Here is a 19,134-nt window from a genome sequence, read left to right on the forward strand (position 1 = left end):
TAAATGCTACAAAAATTCTACTACATTTATTTATCCAAAAATAAAAAATAGAAAAAAAAAAAAAAAAGTACAACTCTAAATGTTCTATTTAACAAAATACATCATTGACCATAATTATAGTCTTCTTCCGAATGCCAGCCCAAATATATCCATTTGTTAGTAGATGTAGATGCAATGTTATATCTTAAAACAAAAAGGAATACAAAAATAAAAAAAAAAAAAAAAAAGTATAAAATATTCTCTTTATCACAGTTATATTTTTGCACCCACATAAAACTTTAGACATTTACAGTGAATTTAAAAACTATTTAATTGTAGAAATTAAAGTTTATATATAGGGCAAAATTCCTAGAAGAAAAAAAAAATAGAGTTTCAATTATATTATTCAACCTGTAATGATTTATTCTAATTTATTCGAATTTTATTTTTTAAAAAAAGTTCTTTAAATCCATGTTTTTTTTAATAAAACCAGTAAGGAGCTACAATCCTCTTTCAGTGATGTGTATCCCCCCAACTGCAGCCACAATGTATCCAAACTTCATATACAAAACATTTTAATTATGTACATCTGAAATAATAACGGTTCCTTGACCTTTCTTCCTAAACTTGGAGAAGCCAGAATGTTAGCTTTGCTTTGGCATTTTTCTGTAGGAGGAAAAAAAGAGAGAAGAAAAAAAAACAAAAAAAAAAAAAACACTTTAAAATTTATGTAATAAAATGTTTAAATCAAGCCACTAAAATAAAAAGTATCACTTTTTTTATTTATATTTTTGTCTTTTGTGATGTTAAATCTCCATGTTCCTTTACTTTTTTTTTTTAACCAGAGAAATATACAAATCATATAGGGCTGGCAAAATATGTACATTACATGTACAATATACAGGACATTAGAACATTTACATTTCTCAAAGGACAAAAAAGAATATTTAACATTAAATAATTCAGATTTAATAGTCTGGACTGGTAGCAAAAAAAAAAAAAAAAAAGTAAAAAAAAAACCCAAAACACAAAACAAAAAATATTACTTAAAGAAACTTTGCAGAGATTATAATATTATATTTCCATAATAAATCCAAACCATGATTTCATTAGTGCTTAGTGAAATTTAATGGTGTTGTAGTTTTTCTACAGATACTATGGTAAGCATGGGTAATAAATTAACACATTTTCAACTGCTAATAGAAGAAAAAAAAAAAGAGCGAGAGCGCGCGCGAGAAAGAGAGCAAGAGAGCGAGCGAGAGGGTGCGTGAGAAAGAGCGAGCGAGAAAGAGCGAAAGAGCGAGCGAGAGTGCGCAAAAGAAAAAAAGAAAAAGAGTGGGAGAAAAAAAAAATTAACATACAACATGGAAATGTGAAATATTTATGAATCATAAAAGATAAGTCACAATTGTTTGCTAAAGAAAAATTGCTGCTGCTTTTGAAAAAAAAAAATAAATTATATATATAATATATATAATTTTTTTTTTTTTTAAACTAATTAAATTTATAATGGTAAGTAATGCCCTTCCCAGAGGAAATTTTAAATAAATGGTTTCAAGTGCATTATAATTTTGTGTACTTGCTCCCCCCCACCCCACCTTTGTACTTGCTCCACCCCACCTTTTCCTTGTACTTGTTCCACCCCACCCTTAAGCCCATGAAGCATTTATCAACATGTGCTTAACACCATTTCAAACCCCTATGAAACCAGACACCAAAGTGTTAAGATTCTGCAACAATGTATCCATACATGTAAAAAAAAAAAAAAATAAATAAAAATAAAAAAAATAAAAAAAAAAGGGGGGGGGGAATTTTTTCCCCACTTTCCTTTAAGTAAAAATTCCCAAACTATGGATTTGAAATAAAAAAAGGAAACGTTGCCTAGGTAAATATGTAAATAAATACATACATTTAATTACTGGCAGTATTTAGGGTTATATATACATATAGTCACAAAAGCTTTGAAATAGAAAACAGCAGACCACAATTTCCCATAAATGTAACCATATTGCATGTAAAAAAGTTTAGTGTATAGGATTAATAGTATGTAAAAGTATGACATTCTTAAACTGCATATGACTTTTTCCTCACTGAAGAATTTGTAAAATTTTCTAAATACAGCATATGAATTCTTTTAATGTCAGGGTCAGCATGATTTAAGAAAAAAAAAAAATATATATAAAAAAAAAAAAAAAAAAATATTTTTTTTTTTAAAATGAGATCCAAAAAGTAAAAATTGTTAAACAAATGGTCAATAATTTTCCACTATTTTTTTTTTTAAACCATTATATAGTCTTAGGATGATGAAAGTAGGATGAATGCGTCAATATGAATTATGTGTATGAATATCTGAAATTTAACATATAAAATTTATGCAGAATACAAAAGTGCAATCCCAACAACTCCAGAGGTATCACACAACAAGTAGTAGTTCCCAATATGAAAATAAAATGTCAGAGAATTTTTTTAAAAAAAAATAATCTGTATTTCACTGTGAAGCTTTTTGGAGTGAACAAAAAAAAAAAAATTATTTATTTTTTTAAATTTAGAAATTAAAGAAAAAAAAAACAAAAAACAAAAAAACTAGTCTTTGTCCGTCTGCTTCCCTCTCATCCATATAAACCTACTATACATGTTCTAAATCCAGAACGCTTCAGTCTTAGTTTATCTAATTATATACTTTTTTTTTTTTTTAGAAAAAAAAAAGTCTTTAATTTTTGTCAATAAATATTTTTCAGTTCATTTTTTTTTTCTATTAACTTGTTCTTTTCCAAGGAGAGGCTGTGTGATATGAAGAAAAAAAAAATAGATCCGGTTGCTTTCTGTTTGCAACTCTTAAGTGACCTCTATAAATTAAAGCAGATATTCGATATTGTTCATAGTCATTTCTTTTGCCGCTTACTTGCATACAAACTGGTCGACAATCTCGGTACATTTCTTGCATTTTACGTAACAGCACCAGTGAAACTTGCAGTGACATCGCTCAGTCTGTACTGTTTTGAACTGGTCGTATCCTCTACCGCAGCACATGAGCTCGCAGCCGTCCATGCCCTCCGATGTCTTATTGCATAGCCTTCCCTGGGTTCCCAAAGACCCAGTGCTTTCATTGCGTACACAATAATCCGGGCTTGGATCAATGTAAACCAGATCACTTGGAGTTGGAGGGTTGAACTTGTTGTTGATTTGCACCAATTTGCCTCGACTATTGAGTTTCATGGCCGCGGCACTGTCATACTTCTCCTTAAGTAAGTCTCCCACTTTCCGGAAGTCCGCCAGTTGCAGCCAACAAGTCTTAAGACTGCAAGAACCAGACACTCCATGACATTTGCAGGCCACGTCCGCCAAAGCACTAACTGCCTGGAAAGAGAGACAAGAGGTTAGGGTGGTGGCCATAGACAACTTCACAGACAGACCGGTCAGTGGACATAGACTAATCGGGGCATACATTTTGCCATTGAGTTATATCCGAGGTATTTCTAAAATAAATTCTTTACGGTGTTTGTTTCTGTTTGGGCTCTATCCTGGCTAAATTAATATTTTCACTAGTGATGAGCAGGCACTACCATGCTCGGGTGCTCAGTACTCGTAACTAGTGATGAGCAGGCACTACCATGCTCGGGTGCTCAGTACCCGTAACTAGTGATGAGCGGGCACTACCATGCTTGGGTGCTCAGTACTGGTAACTAGTGATGAGCGGGCACTACCATGCTCGGGTGCTCTGTACTGGTAACTAGTGATGAGCGGGCACTACCATGCTCGGGTGCTCTGTACTGGTAACTAGTGATGAGCGGGCACTACCATGCTCGGGTGCTCAGTACTGGTATCTAGTGATGAGCGGGCACTACGATGCTCGGGTGCTCTGTACTGGTAACTAGTGATGAGCGGGCACTACCATGCTCGGGTGCTCTGTACTGGTAACTAGTGATGAGCGGGTACTACCATGCTCTGGTGCTCAGTACTGGTAACTAGTGATGAGCGAGCACTACCATGCTCGGGTGCTCTGTACTGGTAACTAGTGATGAGCGGGCACTACCATGCTCGGGTGCTCAGTACTGGTAACTAGTGATGAGCAGGCACTACCATGCTCGGGTGCTCTGTACTTGTAACTAGTGATGAGCGGGCACTACCATGCTCGGGTGCTCTGTACTGGTAACTTGATGAAAGGTAGTGCCCGCTCATCACTAGTTACGAGTACTGAGCACCCGAGCATAGTAGTGCCCGCTCATCACTAGTTATGAATATAGAGCACCTGAGCATGGTAGTGCCCGCTCATCACTAGTTACCAGTACTGAGCACCTGAGCATGGTAGTGCCCGCTCATCACTAGTTACCAGTACTGAGCACCCGAGCATGGTAGTGCCCGCTCATCACTAGTTACCAGTACTGAGCACCCGAGCATGGTACTGCCCGCTCATCACTAGTTACCAGTACTGAGCACCCGAGCATGGTAGTGCCCGCTCATCACTAGTTACCAGTACTGAGCACCCGAGCATGGTAGTGCCCGCTCATCACTAGTTACCAGTACTGAGCACCCGAGCATGGTAGTGCCCGCTCATCACTAGTTACCAGTACTGAGCACCCGAGCATGGTAGTGCCCACTCATCACTAGTTAGTACTATAAGAGCAGAGGATTGGTGACATAACTATTACAATTAACAATTTTAAAAACAGCTTACAAATGGTATAAAAATGTAATCTCGTTGGAGGATCCCTTTAGGTTTCCGATCCTGGGATCAGTGGATAAGGACCTGTTCCATCCTTAGCTTTGTACAGGAGAAAGGTCTCCTTCTTAAGCCTAGCTTAACCCTAGCTCCCTGGCTTGGCAATGCTGTCTGGCTTGAATAGGTAAACTCTACACATCAGGAAAATGATGGAGCCAGATTTCGGGCCCAAGTTTTAGATGCCTCTTCCGATCGTTGAGCATCAGAAAGGTGCAATTAACCATAACCTGACAAAACTCATCAGGACGACCTTCACATGTCTACAATTTACACAATATTTGCAATTAATAAAATATCACAGTGCAGTGAAGAGTGTGTACTGTATAAGCTGTATAAACAAGAAATAGGCCACAAATCATACCAGTCGTGCCAAAACACCGCAATGGCTTGGGCGATGGGGTGTAAACAAATTTATAGAGGAATAGAGCATGGGCCACAAGCCTCCTAACAATAATTTTCTCACTCGACTATACTACAGATACGCTGCACGCTCAATGCATGCTCAAACATGCCATGTCGTTGCGGGGAGGCAACCAAGAAGGTCATCGTGTCCAACTATGGCCGTCTTTAAGGAACTCATCGCTGGTCTTGCATCACAAGCATTCCTTACTGCGACCGCTTCGGATTCATTTGGTTATAACAAGGCTTTGTGGATTGCCGGAGTGTAACATTTCACACTGTCTTAACTGCAAAAATAAGTAGCATGCTCCTCCGGGCTAGTCATAGCACCGAGTGATCCCGGGCAAGCGCCAGGGTCCTACTCCGCCAACTGTCAAATTGCAACAATTTCTGTACGTGTATGTTGCTGTGCACAATCCCGTATGGAGCAGACTCAAGAACTGAGCCCGCTCCATAGTGCTCTATACCGGATGTGCTACAAAAATAGCTTTACTGGCATCAATAGCTTTTTAGATGACTTTCAATTGTCACAGCGGGATTTAAGAAGATGGAAATGGTGAAAGGTGTCTATTGCGATCCACATCCCCATTCTGATGCCATAGACATGGCAGAGGGTCTACTGAAGCACTCGTGCCTGCCCAGTTTGCTCCTTCTTTGGGAACTTTTTGGGGGAGTTTTTTGGTTTCCTCCAGCCATTTTAATCATTTTTTCCCTTTTTTGGGGTAAGACACATTGCGAATCTTGGAGCGTTTTCTATTGGAATCCACTTGATAGTCGTGACCTGCAGTCCACCTCCCATCCCCCTCCACCCAACAAGGTGTTTATTCACATCCCAAAGCGGAAAGAAAACACTCAAGACTGCAAAATGGTTTTACAATACCAATAAATATTGAGTCTTTCATGATTTTTTTTTGAGTGATTCTTTAAGCATTTTTTGACATTAACCCACGAAGGCAAAAAAAAACAAAAAACTAGCAAATACCATTAGGATTAGGGTATATATACACGGCAGGTTTTTTTCCAGGCAGCCAAACTATCCATTTTTCAAGCAGAAGACATTTCAAGAGCCTCTGCTTTTCTCTGGAGTTCTGTAAAGCTGAAGTATCTTATTTTAGCATTTTTTGGTGGTCTCCTGTGCACTTATAGAATATTCTATGACCATCATCACTTGGTACTCGTAACTAGTGATGAGTGAGCACTACCATGCTCAGGTGCTCAGTACTCATAGCTAGTGATGAGCGGGCACTACCATGCTCGGGTGCTCAGTGCTGGTAACTAGTGATGAGCGGGCACTACCATGCTCAGGTGCTCTGTACTGGTAACTAGTGATGAGCGGGCACTACCATGCTCAGGTGCTCTGTACTGGTAACTAGTGATGAGCGGACACTACCATGCTCAGGTGCTCTGTACTGGTAACTAGTGATGAGTGGGCACTACCATGCTCGGGTGCTCAGTACTGGTAACTAGTGATGAGCGGGCACTACCATGCTCGGGTGCTCAGTACTGGTAACTAGTGATGAGCGGGCACTACCATGCTCAGGTGCTCAGTACTCGTAACTAGTGATGAGCGGGCACTACCATGCTCGGGTGTTCAGTACTGGTAACTAGTGATGAGCGGGCAATACCATGCTCGGGTGCTCAGTACTGGTAACTAGTGATGAGTGAGCACTACCATGCTCAGGTGCTCAGTACTGGTAACTAGTGATGAGAGGGCACTACCATGCTCAGGTGCTCAGTACTGGTAACTAGTGATGAGCGGGCACTACCATGCTCAGGTGCTCTGTACTGGTAACTAGTGATGAGCGGACACTACCATGCTCGGGTGCTCTGTACTGGTAACTAGTGATGAGTGGGCACTACCATGCTCGGGTGCTCAGTACTGGTAACTAGTGATGAGCGGGCACTACCATGCTCAGGTGCTCAGTACTGGTAACTAGTGATGAGCAGGCACTACCATGCTCGGGTGCTCAGTACTCGTAACTAGTGATGAGCGGGCACTACCATGCTCGGGTGCTCGGTACTGGTAACTAGTGATGAGCAGGCACTACCATGCTCAGGTGCTCAGTACTGGTAACTAGTGATGAGAGGGCACTACCATGCTCAGGTGCTCAGTACTGGTAACTAGTGATGAGCGGGCACTACCATGCTCAGGTGCTCTGTACTGGTAACTAGTGATGAGCGGGCACTACCATGCTCAGGTGCTCTGTACTGGTAACTAGTGATGAGTGGGCACTACCATGCTCGGGTGCTCAGTACTGGTAACTAGTGATGAGCGGGCACTACCATGCTCAGGTGCTCAGTACTGGTAACTAGTGATGAGCGGGCACTACCATGCTCAGGTGCTCAGTACTCGTAACTAGTGATGAGCGGGCACTACCATGCTCGGGTGTTCAGTACTGGTAACTAGTGATGAGCGGGCAATACCATGCTCGGGTGCTCAGTACTGGTAACTAGTGATGAGTGAGCACTACCATGCTCAGGTGCTCAGTACTGGTAACTAGTGATGAGAGGGCACTACCATGCTCAGGTGCTCTGTACTGGTAACTAGTGATGAGCGGGCACTACCATGCTCAGGTGCCTTGATTGTAGCCTATTTAGCACACAGTGTATTAATTACAATGGCTACATTTCAGCAAATGCTCAGCAGTGAGAAATACTGGATTTCTATAGGTTTTCTGGACGCAAACAAAAAGGTCTCCATTGAGAACAGGTGAAGATCTTCTGATTAGAAACTGGTTATTTTGTGTTAATTCTTTGTGCACATAAATTCTCAGATTTCTGACTTAATTTCACCATGGTTCAATTAGACGCCAGAACAAGAGACAAGGGCCTAGCGGCAGAACACTAGGTTGCCATGTTGTCTTGAGAGGGGTAATGCCACCGTTCTCCCAAATCTAGCACGGTTTAGTTTATTTCTTGTTACTGCTCCGCTCTTCATTCTTTCTTCCCTACATACAATTTGTTTTTCTTTGTTTAAATAGGCAAAGGGGAGTGACCCTAAGGAAGGTTCCCACTAAAATGTTTGAGGACCACGCCCACTTGGCAAAAAAAAAAAAAAATAGCTTTGCCTATAAGGAAGAGCAGGTCATAATCAGCAAAGGACGGTGCAACAAAAAAAATATCCTATCACATTCATTTATGCCAAGTGACAAGACCTACGGCTTGTGAAGACAGACCAGCGAGATGCTTCTGAATGACATGGACCACATCTGAGAACCCGGTCTAAAAGGCGCTTTACACTCTGCGACATCGCTAGCAATTTTGTTAGTGATGTGACACGCCAGATCGCAGATAAGATTTGCCGAGATCACAGATAGGTCATTTTTTAAAGTGCCAGTCACATGTGCGATCTCGGCAAATCGTATGTGCGATCTGGCGTGTTACATCGCTAACGAGACCACTAGCCGTGTCGCAGCGTGTAAAGCACCCTTAAGGCTCCACCCAAGATGTTACACAAGCCAAGTTACATTGCCATCCTCTGAACCTTAGCCCCCAGGCAGACACAGCACAACTGTACTTACACACAGATCGCACAGCCAAAGCCGCTATGCTTTTGCTAAATCACAACATATTTTAAGAGAACAGAGTTGTATTGTGACCTCTACGGTACCATGACAAGCAAATCATAGAAAAATCCAACTGGTTCCTGCTTTTTGCAATTTGCTTGTCGAGGTACCCTAAGGGGGCGCAGTGTGATCCCATTCACTTGCATTACACTGTAATCAAGCAGGTGCACTCAGTGATATTTGGCAACACAACCCATGTCATGGTCAAAGCCACAGTCTAACCCTAGCCTAAAAATTAAGAGAATTTCAGCTCATTCAGGTCTTCTTGCATTCTTTCGACATTGGGGGTGTTCAAACTTCCACCATTAAGAAGATAAAGGGACAGTCTAAAGGTAGCTCAAAAAGAAGTCTTCCTGGAAACCCTCCAATTGGCAGAAAACCATAAATAGTAAACAACCAAAAGAATAAGACCGCATGGGTAAAAATCAAAGAATAAACTTTGGAGAGGGATTCTAGCCTGACAAATCACAAGTAACTGAAAAATGAACTGGAGAGGATCGACGAAATGGGTAAAATAGAATACGATTTTGCCAGTACTCATCCAAGCCATCTCAATTGCAATAATTACCCTTCTCCCAGCTTCATTGTTGTGCAAGTTCATGAGGATCCTGGCATTATCATAAGATCCTTTCTGGTAGATTTTCTCTCGTTCCCTTGCATCCACAAATTCCTTAGCAAATCTGTAGCCATAGTCCAGATTATCCCCGCAGCCGCCCCACAGCCAATCCCGGGGTAGATCCTTGGGACGAGCTGCTCTGCTGCATCCACACGTGGAGAGCTCCCCCTCTCTGCAGGCTCGGCTGACAGCGTTCACTACTCCCGCAGCACTGATTGCATAGGTGAATGCCGTCTCTCTGCTCCCTGCAAAATACAAGAAAAACAGCAAATGAGCAAAGTCTAGTAGACATATAATGAAAACCTTAATTTAATTATTGGTCCATTTAAGCAAGTGATGCTGAGCTCCAGTGCTACATGCAATCTTTCTACAGGTGTGGCCTCATTTTTGGTAGAAGACTTTTTTTTTTACCTAAATTTACATCACACAACCATTAAATTATTTCAGTGCTCATAATCAGTGATAGATGGAGAAGGGTAAATAGAGGACCAAAAAGAGACTTTTTGTGAAGTGGCCACCTATATTGTAAAGGTCCAGTCACACATCACGAGATCGTTACTACGTCACAGTTTCCGGATCGTTGTTAAATCGTTGGCGAGATGTCACATAGTCAGTTTCCCAACGACTTTAGTAACGATGCAGCGACCTGTATAACGATCTCGTTGGGACCCTGTCACACAGCAGCTATGTAACGATTCAGACCTCGAAAAGGGGCTTAGTGTTTGACGCTGTAAGCCACGTAGGCGTGCATATGTGCCGCCTTTTCCACATCCCTCCACTCCGATTGGTGATCAATACTGCATTCTGATTAGCCGGCCGGCCTAGAAGGTAACTTTGTATCGCTTCATCCTTTGTCCCTTTTTGAGCCTTGCTTTAAGGATAGAACCTGTGACTCCACCCGGATTCATTCGTACTTTGTTCCCGGTTGCTTACTTGCATTTCGGATCGAAGCTGCATCTGCACCCGGGTTCATCCCTCCTTCGTTCTATCCTCAAAGCAAGATTCAAAAAGGAACAAAGCATGAAGCGATACCCAATCAGAACGCAGTACTGTTCTCAGCGCCAACCAATCGGTGCAGAGGGGGTGCGGATAAGGTGACGCAACTACACGCCTACGTGTCACACTTTAAGTTCTCATCTAGGCCGTTAACGAGATCGTTGGTAGGTGTCAAACATACAGATCCATCCTGCCCAGCAGGACTCCAAGCTAAAAATGGCCCAAGACATTCAGCAACGACCTCACAGCAGGGGGCGGATCGTTGGTACGTGTCAAAAATAAGATCGCTGGTGAAGTCGTTGTTTCGTAACAGAAACTGACGTAGCAACGATGTCGTTAACGATCTCGTTATGTGTGAAGTGGCCTTAAGGCCTATTTACAAAGGCTGATCGGTAAACGAGCTAAATCAGGCTGGCAAACAACCATCAAATGAACAAACTGCACCTTCATTCAGTGTAACTACTTAAGCAGGCGATTTGCTAATGATAATATAAACCTTCTTTGCATAGAGTCCCCTGCTCTTCATCAATTCCGCTGACAAGAGCCAAAGAAGCCGAATCCAAAAATCACACTAATTTTTCATCCGTTTCTTTTTTTCTGCAAAGCACTGTTTATTAAAGAACTCTTACAGTAATAAAGTAACCAATAAATATATTGCTTAGATATGCTGAATAGGCAAAAAAATGCTGAATGTGCAAATTGGTATAACTAACAGGAAGACTGCTTGATAAGTTAAAAAACACTGACGTTGGAATTTCACGATTATAGAAGCAGCGGGAAAATGGAAATTTATGAGCGAAGAACAAGGAGAAGCTTTCACCAAGACATGAGGACTATGGGACGTACAACCCATGGCAAAAAATTATGGAATCACCTGGCTGTTCATTCACTGGTTTACTTTTGTCTTGGGAGGGGGGGGGGGGGGATAAGCAGGTCACAGACATAGCACAAAACTAGTCATTTCAAATGGCAACTTTCTGGCTTAAAAAAAAAATAAATAAATAGAAAAAAAAAAATATATATCAGGAAAACAAAATGTGCTAGCCAGTAACGGTTACTTTTCAAAACCAAACAGGGGGAGGGGAATTATGGAATCACCCTGTACATTTTCATTCCCAAAACTAACAACTGCATTAAATAAGATCTGCTCGTTAGTCTGCATCTAAAAAGGAGTGATCACTCCTTGGAGAGCTGTTGCACCAAGTGGACTGACATGAACCATGGCTCCAACACGAGATATGTCAATTGAAACAAAGGAGAGGTTTATCAAACTCTTAAAAGAGGGTAAATCATCACACAATGTTGCAAAAGATGTTGGTTGTTCAGCTGTGTCTAAAATCTGGACCAAATACAAACAACATGGGAAGGTTGTTAAAAGCAAACATACTGGTAGACCAAGGAAGACATCAAAGCGTCAAGATTGGAATCATAAAGCAACATGTCTCAAAAACAGGAAATGCACAACAAAATAAATGAGGAACGAATGGGTGGAAACTGGAGTCAATGTCTGTGACCAAACTGTAAGAAACCGCCTAAAGGAAATGAGATTGTCATACAGAAAAGCTAAACAAAAAAGATGACTGCCTGAAGAGAACATGTAAAGTTCCACAGTCTAATTAATATGGGGCTGCATGTCAGGTAAAGGCACTGGGGAGATGGCTGTCATTACATCTTCAATAAATGCCCAACATTTTGGACACTTTCCTTATCCCATCAATTGAAAGGATGTTTGGGGATGATGAAATCATTTTATCAAGAGGATAACGCATCATGCCATAGAGCAAAAACTGAACACATTCCTTGAAAGACGACACATAAGGTCAATGTCGTGGCCTGCAAATAGTCCAGATCTCAATCCAATTAAAAATCTTTGGTGGAAGTTGAAGAAAATGGTCCATGACAAGGCTCCAACCTGCAAAGCTGATCTGCAACAGCAATCAGAGAACGTTAGAGTCAGATTGATGAAGAGGACTGTTTGTCACTCATTAAGTCCATGCCTCAGAGACTGCAAGCTGTTAAAAGCCAGAAGTGTGCAACAAATACTAGTGATGGATTGGAGGGTTCTTTTGTTTGATTGTTTTTCATGATTCCATAATTATTTCCTCATAATTGAGCGATTGCATAATTTGTTCCCCGTTTGGTCTTGAAAAGTAACCGTTACTGGCTGTACATTAGGTTTTCATGATATTTTTTTAAAGCCAGACAGTTGCCATTTGAAATTACTTTAGTTTTGCGCAGTCTGTGATCTGCTTGTATTATACAAAAGTAAAAACTGAATGAACGTCCTCAGAGCCAGGGGAGGCCAGAATTTTTTCTAGGGTTTGTAGATAACAAGGCAGATGGAGCACAAACAGAATGGCAGACTACTGATGTCTGGTGTCTACAGATTGACAACCATGATCAGAACTATTCTGGAGCATCCAAAAAGAGAACATTTCTTCCTAACCATTAAAATTTACTTAACTATTCGGCTCTTGGTTAAGACAATAGACTAGTTATTCTACATGAAATAAATATATTACATGCCATCGTTTCTTCAGAATTTCTTATAATCCCCGTTATTCATCTTTAAAATCAAATATTTCTCATTTGTGAAAAATCGTGTTGTGTTGCATCTTTTTTTTTTTTACATCGTACCTGGAATCAGCACCTTCCATTTAGGTAAAACCAGCAAAAAAATACTTAGGTCAGCAGATTTTTTTTTCCCCAAGTGTAGACCAGTGATACCAATCTCACGATAGTTCTGTATGCAAGGAACTGTGGTCAGCCAGCTAAACAGGCAATGTCACTACTCGTACTCTGGCTTCATTCAGCCACCCGTGTAAATTAGCGGTGTCCTGATTTTTTTTTCCATCAGGTAGTACACTGACCCATATTATTCAATGAGACAATGCAGATGACAGATTTTATTTTTCTTTGACAACCTGTGATTGATCTTGTGCAGCCTAGATAGCTCCACCAGGGTCTTCGCCAGCCTACATAGCTCCACCAGGGTCTTCGCCAGCCTACATAGCTCCACCAGGGTCTTCGCCAGCCTACATGGCTCCACCAGGGTCTTCGCCAGCCTACATGGCTCCACCAGGGTCTTCGCCAGCCTAGATAGCTCCACCAGGGTCTTCGCCACCGTTGTCTTGAATATATCAAGCCATCGGGATGCTGGTCTTCCTCTTTGCCTTGTTCCTTCTAATTTTCTGATCATGATGCACTTTTCCAGTGATTGCCCTCTTTGTATGATGTGTCCAAAGTAGGCAAGTCATAGCTTGGTGATCCTTGCTTCGAGTAACATATCTGGCTTAATTTCTTCCAAAATTGATCAGTTTCTTCTTCTTGCCATCTATCGTATTGACAACCTCCTCCAGCACCACATTTCAACAGAGTTGATTCTTCTTCTTTTTTCTTTAATCGCCAAGGTTTCACATCCATATGTTACTATAGAAAGGACCAGACTATGTACGAGCCAAGACCAAACTATGTACGAGCCATGACTTCATCACCAGTGAAATGTTCCTGGATTTGAAGATCGTGTCCAGTGATTTCATTGTTGACTTGCCCATAGCTATTCTCATATTAACTTCCGGCATCATTGCTGCATCTTGAGAGATCATTGATCCGAGTAGGTTGAAGTCCTTTACAATTTCCAGTTTATCACCGTTCAGCTCAGATGCCACAGTATAGCACCAGACTATTACGGATAGGTTACGATTCTATAACATAGGAAGCTCAAAAAGGTTTCGTAAGAAAAAAAAAAAAACCCCATCAGATGACAAGTGAGAAAATACATTGTACCACTTTTCTGGATGAAAATTGGACCGATTTTTTTTTTTTTTTTTTTTTTTAAAAAAAACACGTGTGCACGAGCCCCAAGCTTAGGTTCATACATTGCATTTTTTGCATGGTGTTTTCACTGGTTTTACGCAAATAAAAAAAAAACAAACGCTTTTTACAGTACAACCAAAACATATGAGATTCCAAAAATCTCATGCAAAAACAACTGCTGCCTTTGTGTTGAATGAAACTAACTTTAAAACACATGTACTGTAGGCAATTGACACCAAAAATTCAGCAAAAAAAATGCAGTGTGAACATAGCCCAAGGGTTGAAATGGCAATCTGGTAGACACTAGACTGAGATGAGAAGCCAATAAGTGGGTTTTATTATTACACATTCTTTCCAGCAATGTATTATTTTTATTTAAGTTGTGTAATAAAAAAAAATTATATATATATATATATATATATATATATATATATATATATATATATATATATATATATATATATATATATATATATATATATATATATATATATATATATATATAAATAATTTTATTTATTTATGCCATGTAAAGGATACAAAATAATTTTTACAATGGATATAGACTAAGTTACATGGAATATATAAAATAAGGTATAAAGTAATAGAATAAACCATCTAAAAAAGAAAGGAAAAAAAAAGAAAAAAGTATATAAAGAATGTTCAAACTTTTAAACACTTCAAAAAATGTTTGATGATTTAAGGTTTCTAACCGCTCGATATTCATTAAACATTGGGGCGTTCTCAGATTACGCCCCTAATAGGCACCTTTTGTAACTGCAGGTTGAAATAGTTTAGCCAATTTATCTGTTAATCAAAAGTGGAGAAGGTTCATGGGGTGGAAGTGATTTTGGGTTTTTTCAAAACTTTCTTCCCACACTAGTTCCCATTAAATGAAAACAAGATGATTTGGGAAGTTCCATGTGCAGAGGGTTACAATAACGGCACTTAACTGACTTTCCAAAATAAATGTCAGGCAGAAATAAAAACACAAGATCCTTAAATCTGATATCTTTTTTTCTTTTTTCTGTTCCTTCCTATCAGAGTTTGTGCCATCTCATTCTTACATTGAATTAAGATCATCTCAGTGTTTATCTCTAAATGGCCTTTAAAAGCCTCGAAATGGAGAATTTAACCCGAAAGCCGGCAGAAGGTTTGGATTAAATTAAGAAACAAGTTCTGTTCACTTTGTGTAATGTGAGTGTTCTGTCTATATGAATGCCATATTGTCCACAGTCCTATAGAAATGCCATAGGCCATCTGAAATCCAAGGAGAAAGTCAGGATTCTGCAACGAACATAAACCGCTTTAACTAATCTGACCCCGTAGAATTTATAGGAGAGCGCGGCGACCGCAGAGTAACGAGTCTTACAATTCAAAGATTAATAAGTATTTGAATTAGAGAAAATGTAAAAAACTCTTTAGAATGGAGACCAAGAAGAAAAATAAATAAGAAAAAAAAAAAAAAAAAAAAAAAAGGAAAATTACAAAAAAAAAAATTAAAAAATAAACTGATTATTTCAGGGGTTTTTTTTAATAAAATTAACAATAAAAAAAAATGGAGAAAAGAAACTGTAAATTTTATATATATATATATATATATATATATATATATATATATATATATATATATATATATATATACACATACATATACACACATATATACATATACATTATATATATATATATATACATTAATATATACATATATATATATACATATATATATATATATATATGATTTTTTTTTTTTATTTATGTTCTGTAAGGCACAAAAAATTAATTTTTTTATTATTCACCCCATTATAAGCAGCGCTTTTTGTATTTTCTTTCATATATATATATATATATATATATATATATACACACACATATACACACACACATACATACACACAAATTACATAATGCAAATGATTATCGTTTGCCCCGTCTTATGGGAGCAAACGATAATCATTTGCATTATGTGTCAAAAACATATTTCAAATAAGTGAAAAAAAATAGCTTGAAGGATTTTATGGCATAACATGTGTGTAGCTCAAGTTAGGCCTCAGCTGTGGCCTTCTGAAAAAATAAAAATAATATATATTTTATTATTTATGTCCTCATACGTGCACTTTCAATAGGAAAATATACATAAATTAATAAAATCTTGATAATCGCATGAGACATGTGGAGACATATTGATATATGGAATTACCAAAAATCGCAGCGAAGTGCCTATAAAAGCACATTAATTCCGTAATGCATATCATCTTTAAAGCCGAGCAATTTTACATTTCAGCTAATTTCCCAGAAATAAAATCATACAACTGGCTCCCCCACCCCCACTTTATGAAACTTAAATATAGTCTGAGGGTCCAGTTTCTAGCGCTGGATGAATGGTCTCTTCTCTGTCCCCATCTGGGACGCCGCCTTCAAATACCTATTAAGCCTCTTAGTGTAGCAGTTAGTTTAAGTGGCTAATTGCCCTTATAAATTACTTCTTGTTTCAGAAATAGGTTTATGCCGGGATATTAGAAAGATTTGAAATATAGAGAAATAGTCTGGAGCGTTAAACAAGAGAAAGTCCCCCAGGATTGAGAATGTCGCAACCTGCAGGGAGGATCTGATCAACCTGAGTCTGGAGTTCTGCAAAGATGACTTTACACAGCAAGTAAACAAGATGGCGCGGAACGCGGGGAAGAAAGCGCGGAACGCGGGGAAGAAAGAGCGCGGAGCGGAAGAAAGAGCGCGGAGCGGAAGAAAGAGCGCGGAGCGGAAGAAAGAGCGCGGAGCGGAAGAAAGAGCGCGGAGCGGAAGAAAGAGCGCGGAGCGGAAGAAAGAGCGCGGAGCGGAAGAAAGAGCGCGGAGCGGAAGAAAGAGCGCGGAGCGGAAGAAAGAGCGCGGAGCGGAAGAAAGAGCGCGGAGCGGAAGAAAGAGCGCGGAGCGGAAGAAAGAGCGCGGAGCGGAAGAAAGAGCGCGGAGCGGAAGAAAGAGCGCGGAGCGGAAGAAAGAGCGCGGAGCGGAAGAAAGAGCGCGGAGCGGAAGAAAGAGCGCGGAGCGGAAGAAAGAGCGCGGAGCGGAAGAAAGAGCGCGGAGCGGAAGAAAGAGCGCGGAGCGGAAGAAAGAGCGCGGAGCGGAAGAAAGAGCGCGGAGCGGAAGAAAGAGCGCGGAGCGGAAGAAAGAGCGCGGAGCGGAAGAAAGAGCGCGGAGCGGAAGAAAGAGCGCGGAGCGGAAGAAAGAGCGCGGAGCGGAAGAAAGAGCGCGGAGCGGAAGAAAGAGCGCGGAGCGGAAGAAAGAGCGCGGAGCGGAAGAAAGAGCGCGGAGCGGAAGAAAGAGCGCGGAGCGGAAGAAAGAGCGCGGAGCGGAAGAAAGAGCGCGGAGCGGAAGAAAGAGCGCGGAGCGGAAGAAAGAGCGCGGAGCGGAAGAAAGAGCGCGGAGCGGAAGAAAGAGCGCGGAGCGGAAGAAAGAGCGCGGAGCGGAAGAAAGAGCGCGGAGCGGAAGAAAGAGCGCGGAGCGGAAGAAAGAGCGCGGAGCGGAAGAAAGAGCGCGGAGCGGAAGAAAGAGCGCGGAGCGGAAGAAAGAGCGCGGAGCGGAAGAAAGAGCGCGGAGCGGAAGAAAGAGCGCGGAGCGGAAGAAAGAGCGCAAGAGGGTGGAAAGGAAGAGAGTGCGGAAAAGAAGAAAGGGAGTGTGAGCATGTGAGAGAGTGCGCGCGCGAGAATGAGAGAGAGCTGAAGAGCGAAGTCATGTAGCAGCACAGCTCAGCCTCTCTGTAAAAGATAGGTGTGAAATTAGGATAATACAATAATGCCAATAATAAGGTGATTAAACCAGGGCAGGAACCGGAGAATCATGATGGATTTCACGGCATTAGATCGTTTCATCATCATTATTCTATAGGTGACAAGCGAGTAAGGCCGTGTTCCCAAGGTGTGAAAGCTCTGGGCTTCTTCGGCTGCATCTTTTTTGTGTGACAATTCTGCAACGTTCTAAGATGCCAAGAAAACTCCCATGTGTGTTTATGGGTGCAGCGGAATTGTGACATTTTTTTCATAGAGTTTTACGGGGAGCCTGGAGGGGGGGGGGGACCCTGATAAATGTGCAATTGCTACTTTTATAACTGTGGAATCGCAGCCTCTCTGCACTAGAAAAAAAAAATAAAGATGAATCAAAGAAAAAAGGGGAAAAAAAATGGCAAAAATACAATATAAATAGAAGATTGCTAGTGTGTGTTTGCATTCTGACACCTGTATGGGAAAATGTATGGAAAACTAGAATGAAAATAAAGCAAAAATCAGGGAAACTGAAGGAGGATATTGGTTGTAACATCCTGGACTACATCAAATGTGAAAACCAAGTTAAACTAATGTGGATATGCTGGGAATTGTAGTCCAAAATTAGTTGGAATACCATAGGAAACATGGATGGTAGGTATAAAAGTGCAAGCGAAAGAACGAGAGAAAGAAAAGAGCAAGAGCGAAAGAGAACGAGAGAAAGAAAAGAGCAAGAGCGAAAGAGAACGAGAGAAGAAAAAGAGCGAGAGAGCGAAAGAACGAGAGAAGAAACAGAGCGAGAGATTGAAAGAGAACGAGAGAAGAAAAAGAGCGAGAGAGCGAAAGAACGAGAGAAGAAAAAAAAAGAGTGAGAGCGAAAGAGAACGAGAGAAAGAAAAGAGCAAGAGCGAAAGAGACCGAGAGAAGAAAAAGAGCGAGAGAGCGAAAGAGACCGAGAGAAGAAACAGAGCGAGAGAGCGAAAGAGACCGAGAGAAGAAACAGAGCGAGAGAGCGAAAGAACGAGAGAAGAAAAAGAGCGAGAGAGCGAAAGAACGAGAGAAGAAAAAGAGCGAGAGAGCGAAAGAACGAGAGAAGAAAAAGAGCGAGAGACCGAAAGAACGAGAGAAGAAAAAGAGCGAGAGACCGAAAGAACGAGAGAAGAAAAAGAGCGAGAGACCGAAAGAGAACGAGAGAAGTAAAAAAGAGCGAGAGAGCAAAAGAACGAGAGAAGAAAAAGAGCGAGAGAGCGAAAGAGACCGAGAGAAGAAACAGAGCGAGAGAGC

At 40.6% G+C, this 19,134-nt stretch overlaps 1 protein-coding gene across 3 annotated transcripts in view; it reads right to left on the reverse strand.

The window, feature by feature from the left end:
- The window catches only part of WNT5A (Wnt family member 5A), a 28,295-nt gene that overhangs the window by 13 nt on the left and 9,148 nt on the right, over positions 1-19,134 (reverse strand). For 2 of the 3 annotated variants that reach the window (XM_075321305.1, XM_075321307.1), the window contains exons 4-6: positions 9,233-9,525; positions 2,882-3,336; positions 1-645 (exon numbers count right to left, since the gene is read on the reverse strand). The exon at positions 1-645 is cut by the window's left edge and continues 13 nt beyond it. In XM_075321305.1, the coding sequence (XP_075177420.1) occupies positions 624-645; positions 2,882-3,336; positions 9,233-9,525 (770 nt within the window). In that variant the 3' untranslated portion in view covers positions 1-623. Of the gene's footprint in view, positions 646-1,681; positions 3,337-9,232; positions 9,526-19,134 lie in introns of those variants that run through there. The other variant, XM_075321306.1, reaches the window with a different exon arrangement.

Source organism: Anomaloglossus baeobatrachus, chromosome 8 (genome assembly GCF_048569485.1).
Source record: "Anomaloglossus baeobatrachus isolate aAnoBae1 chromosome 8, aAnoBae1.hap1, whole genome shotgun sequence".
NCBI lineage: Eukaryota > Metazoa > Chordata > Amphibia > Anura > Aromobatidae > Anomaloglossus > Anomaloglossus baeobatrachus.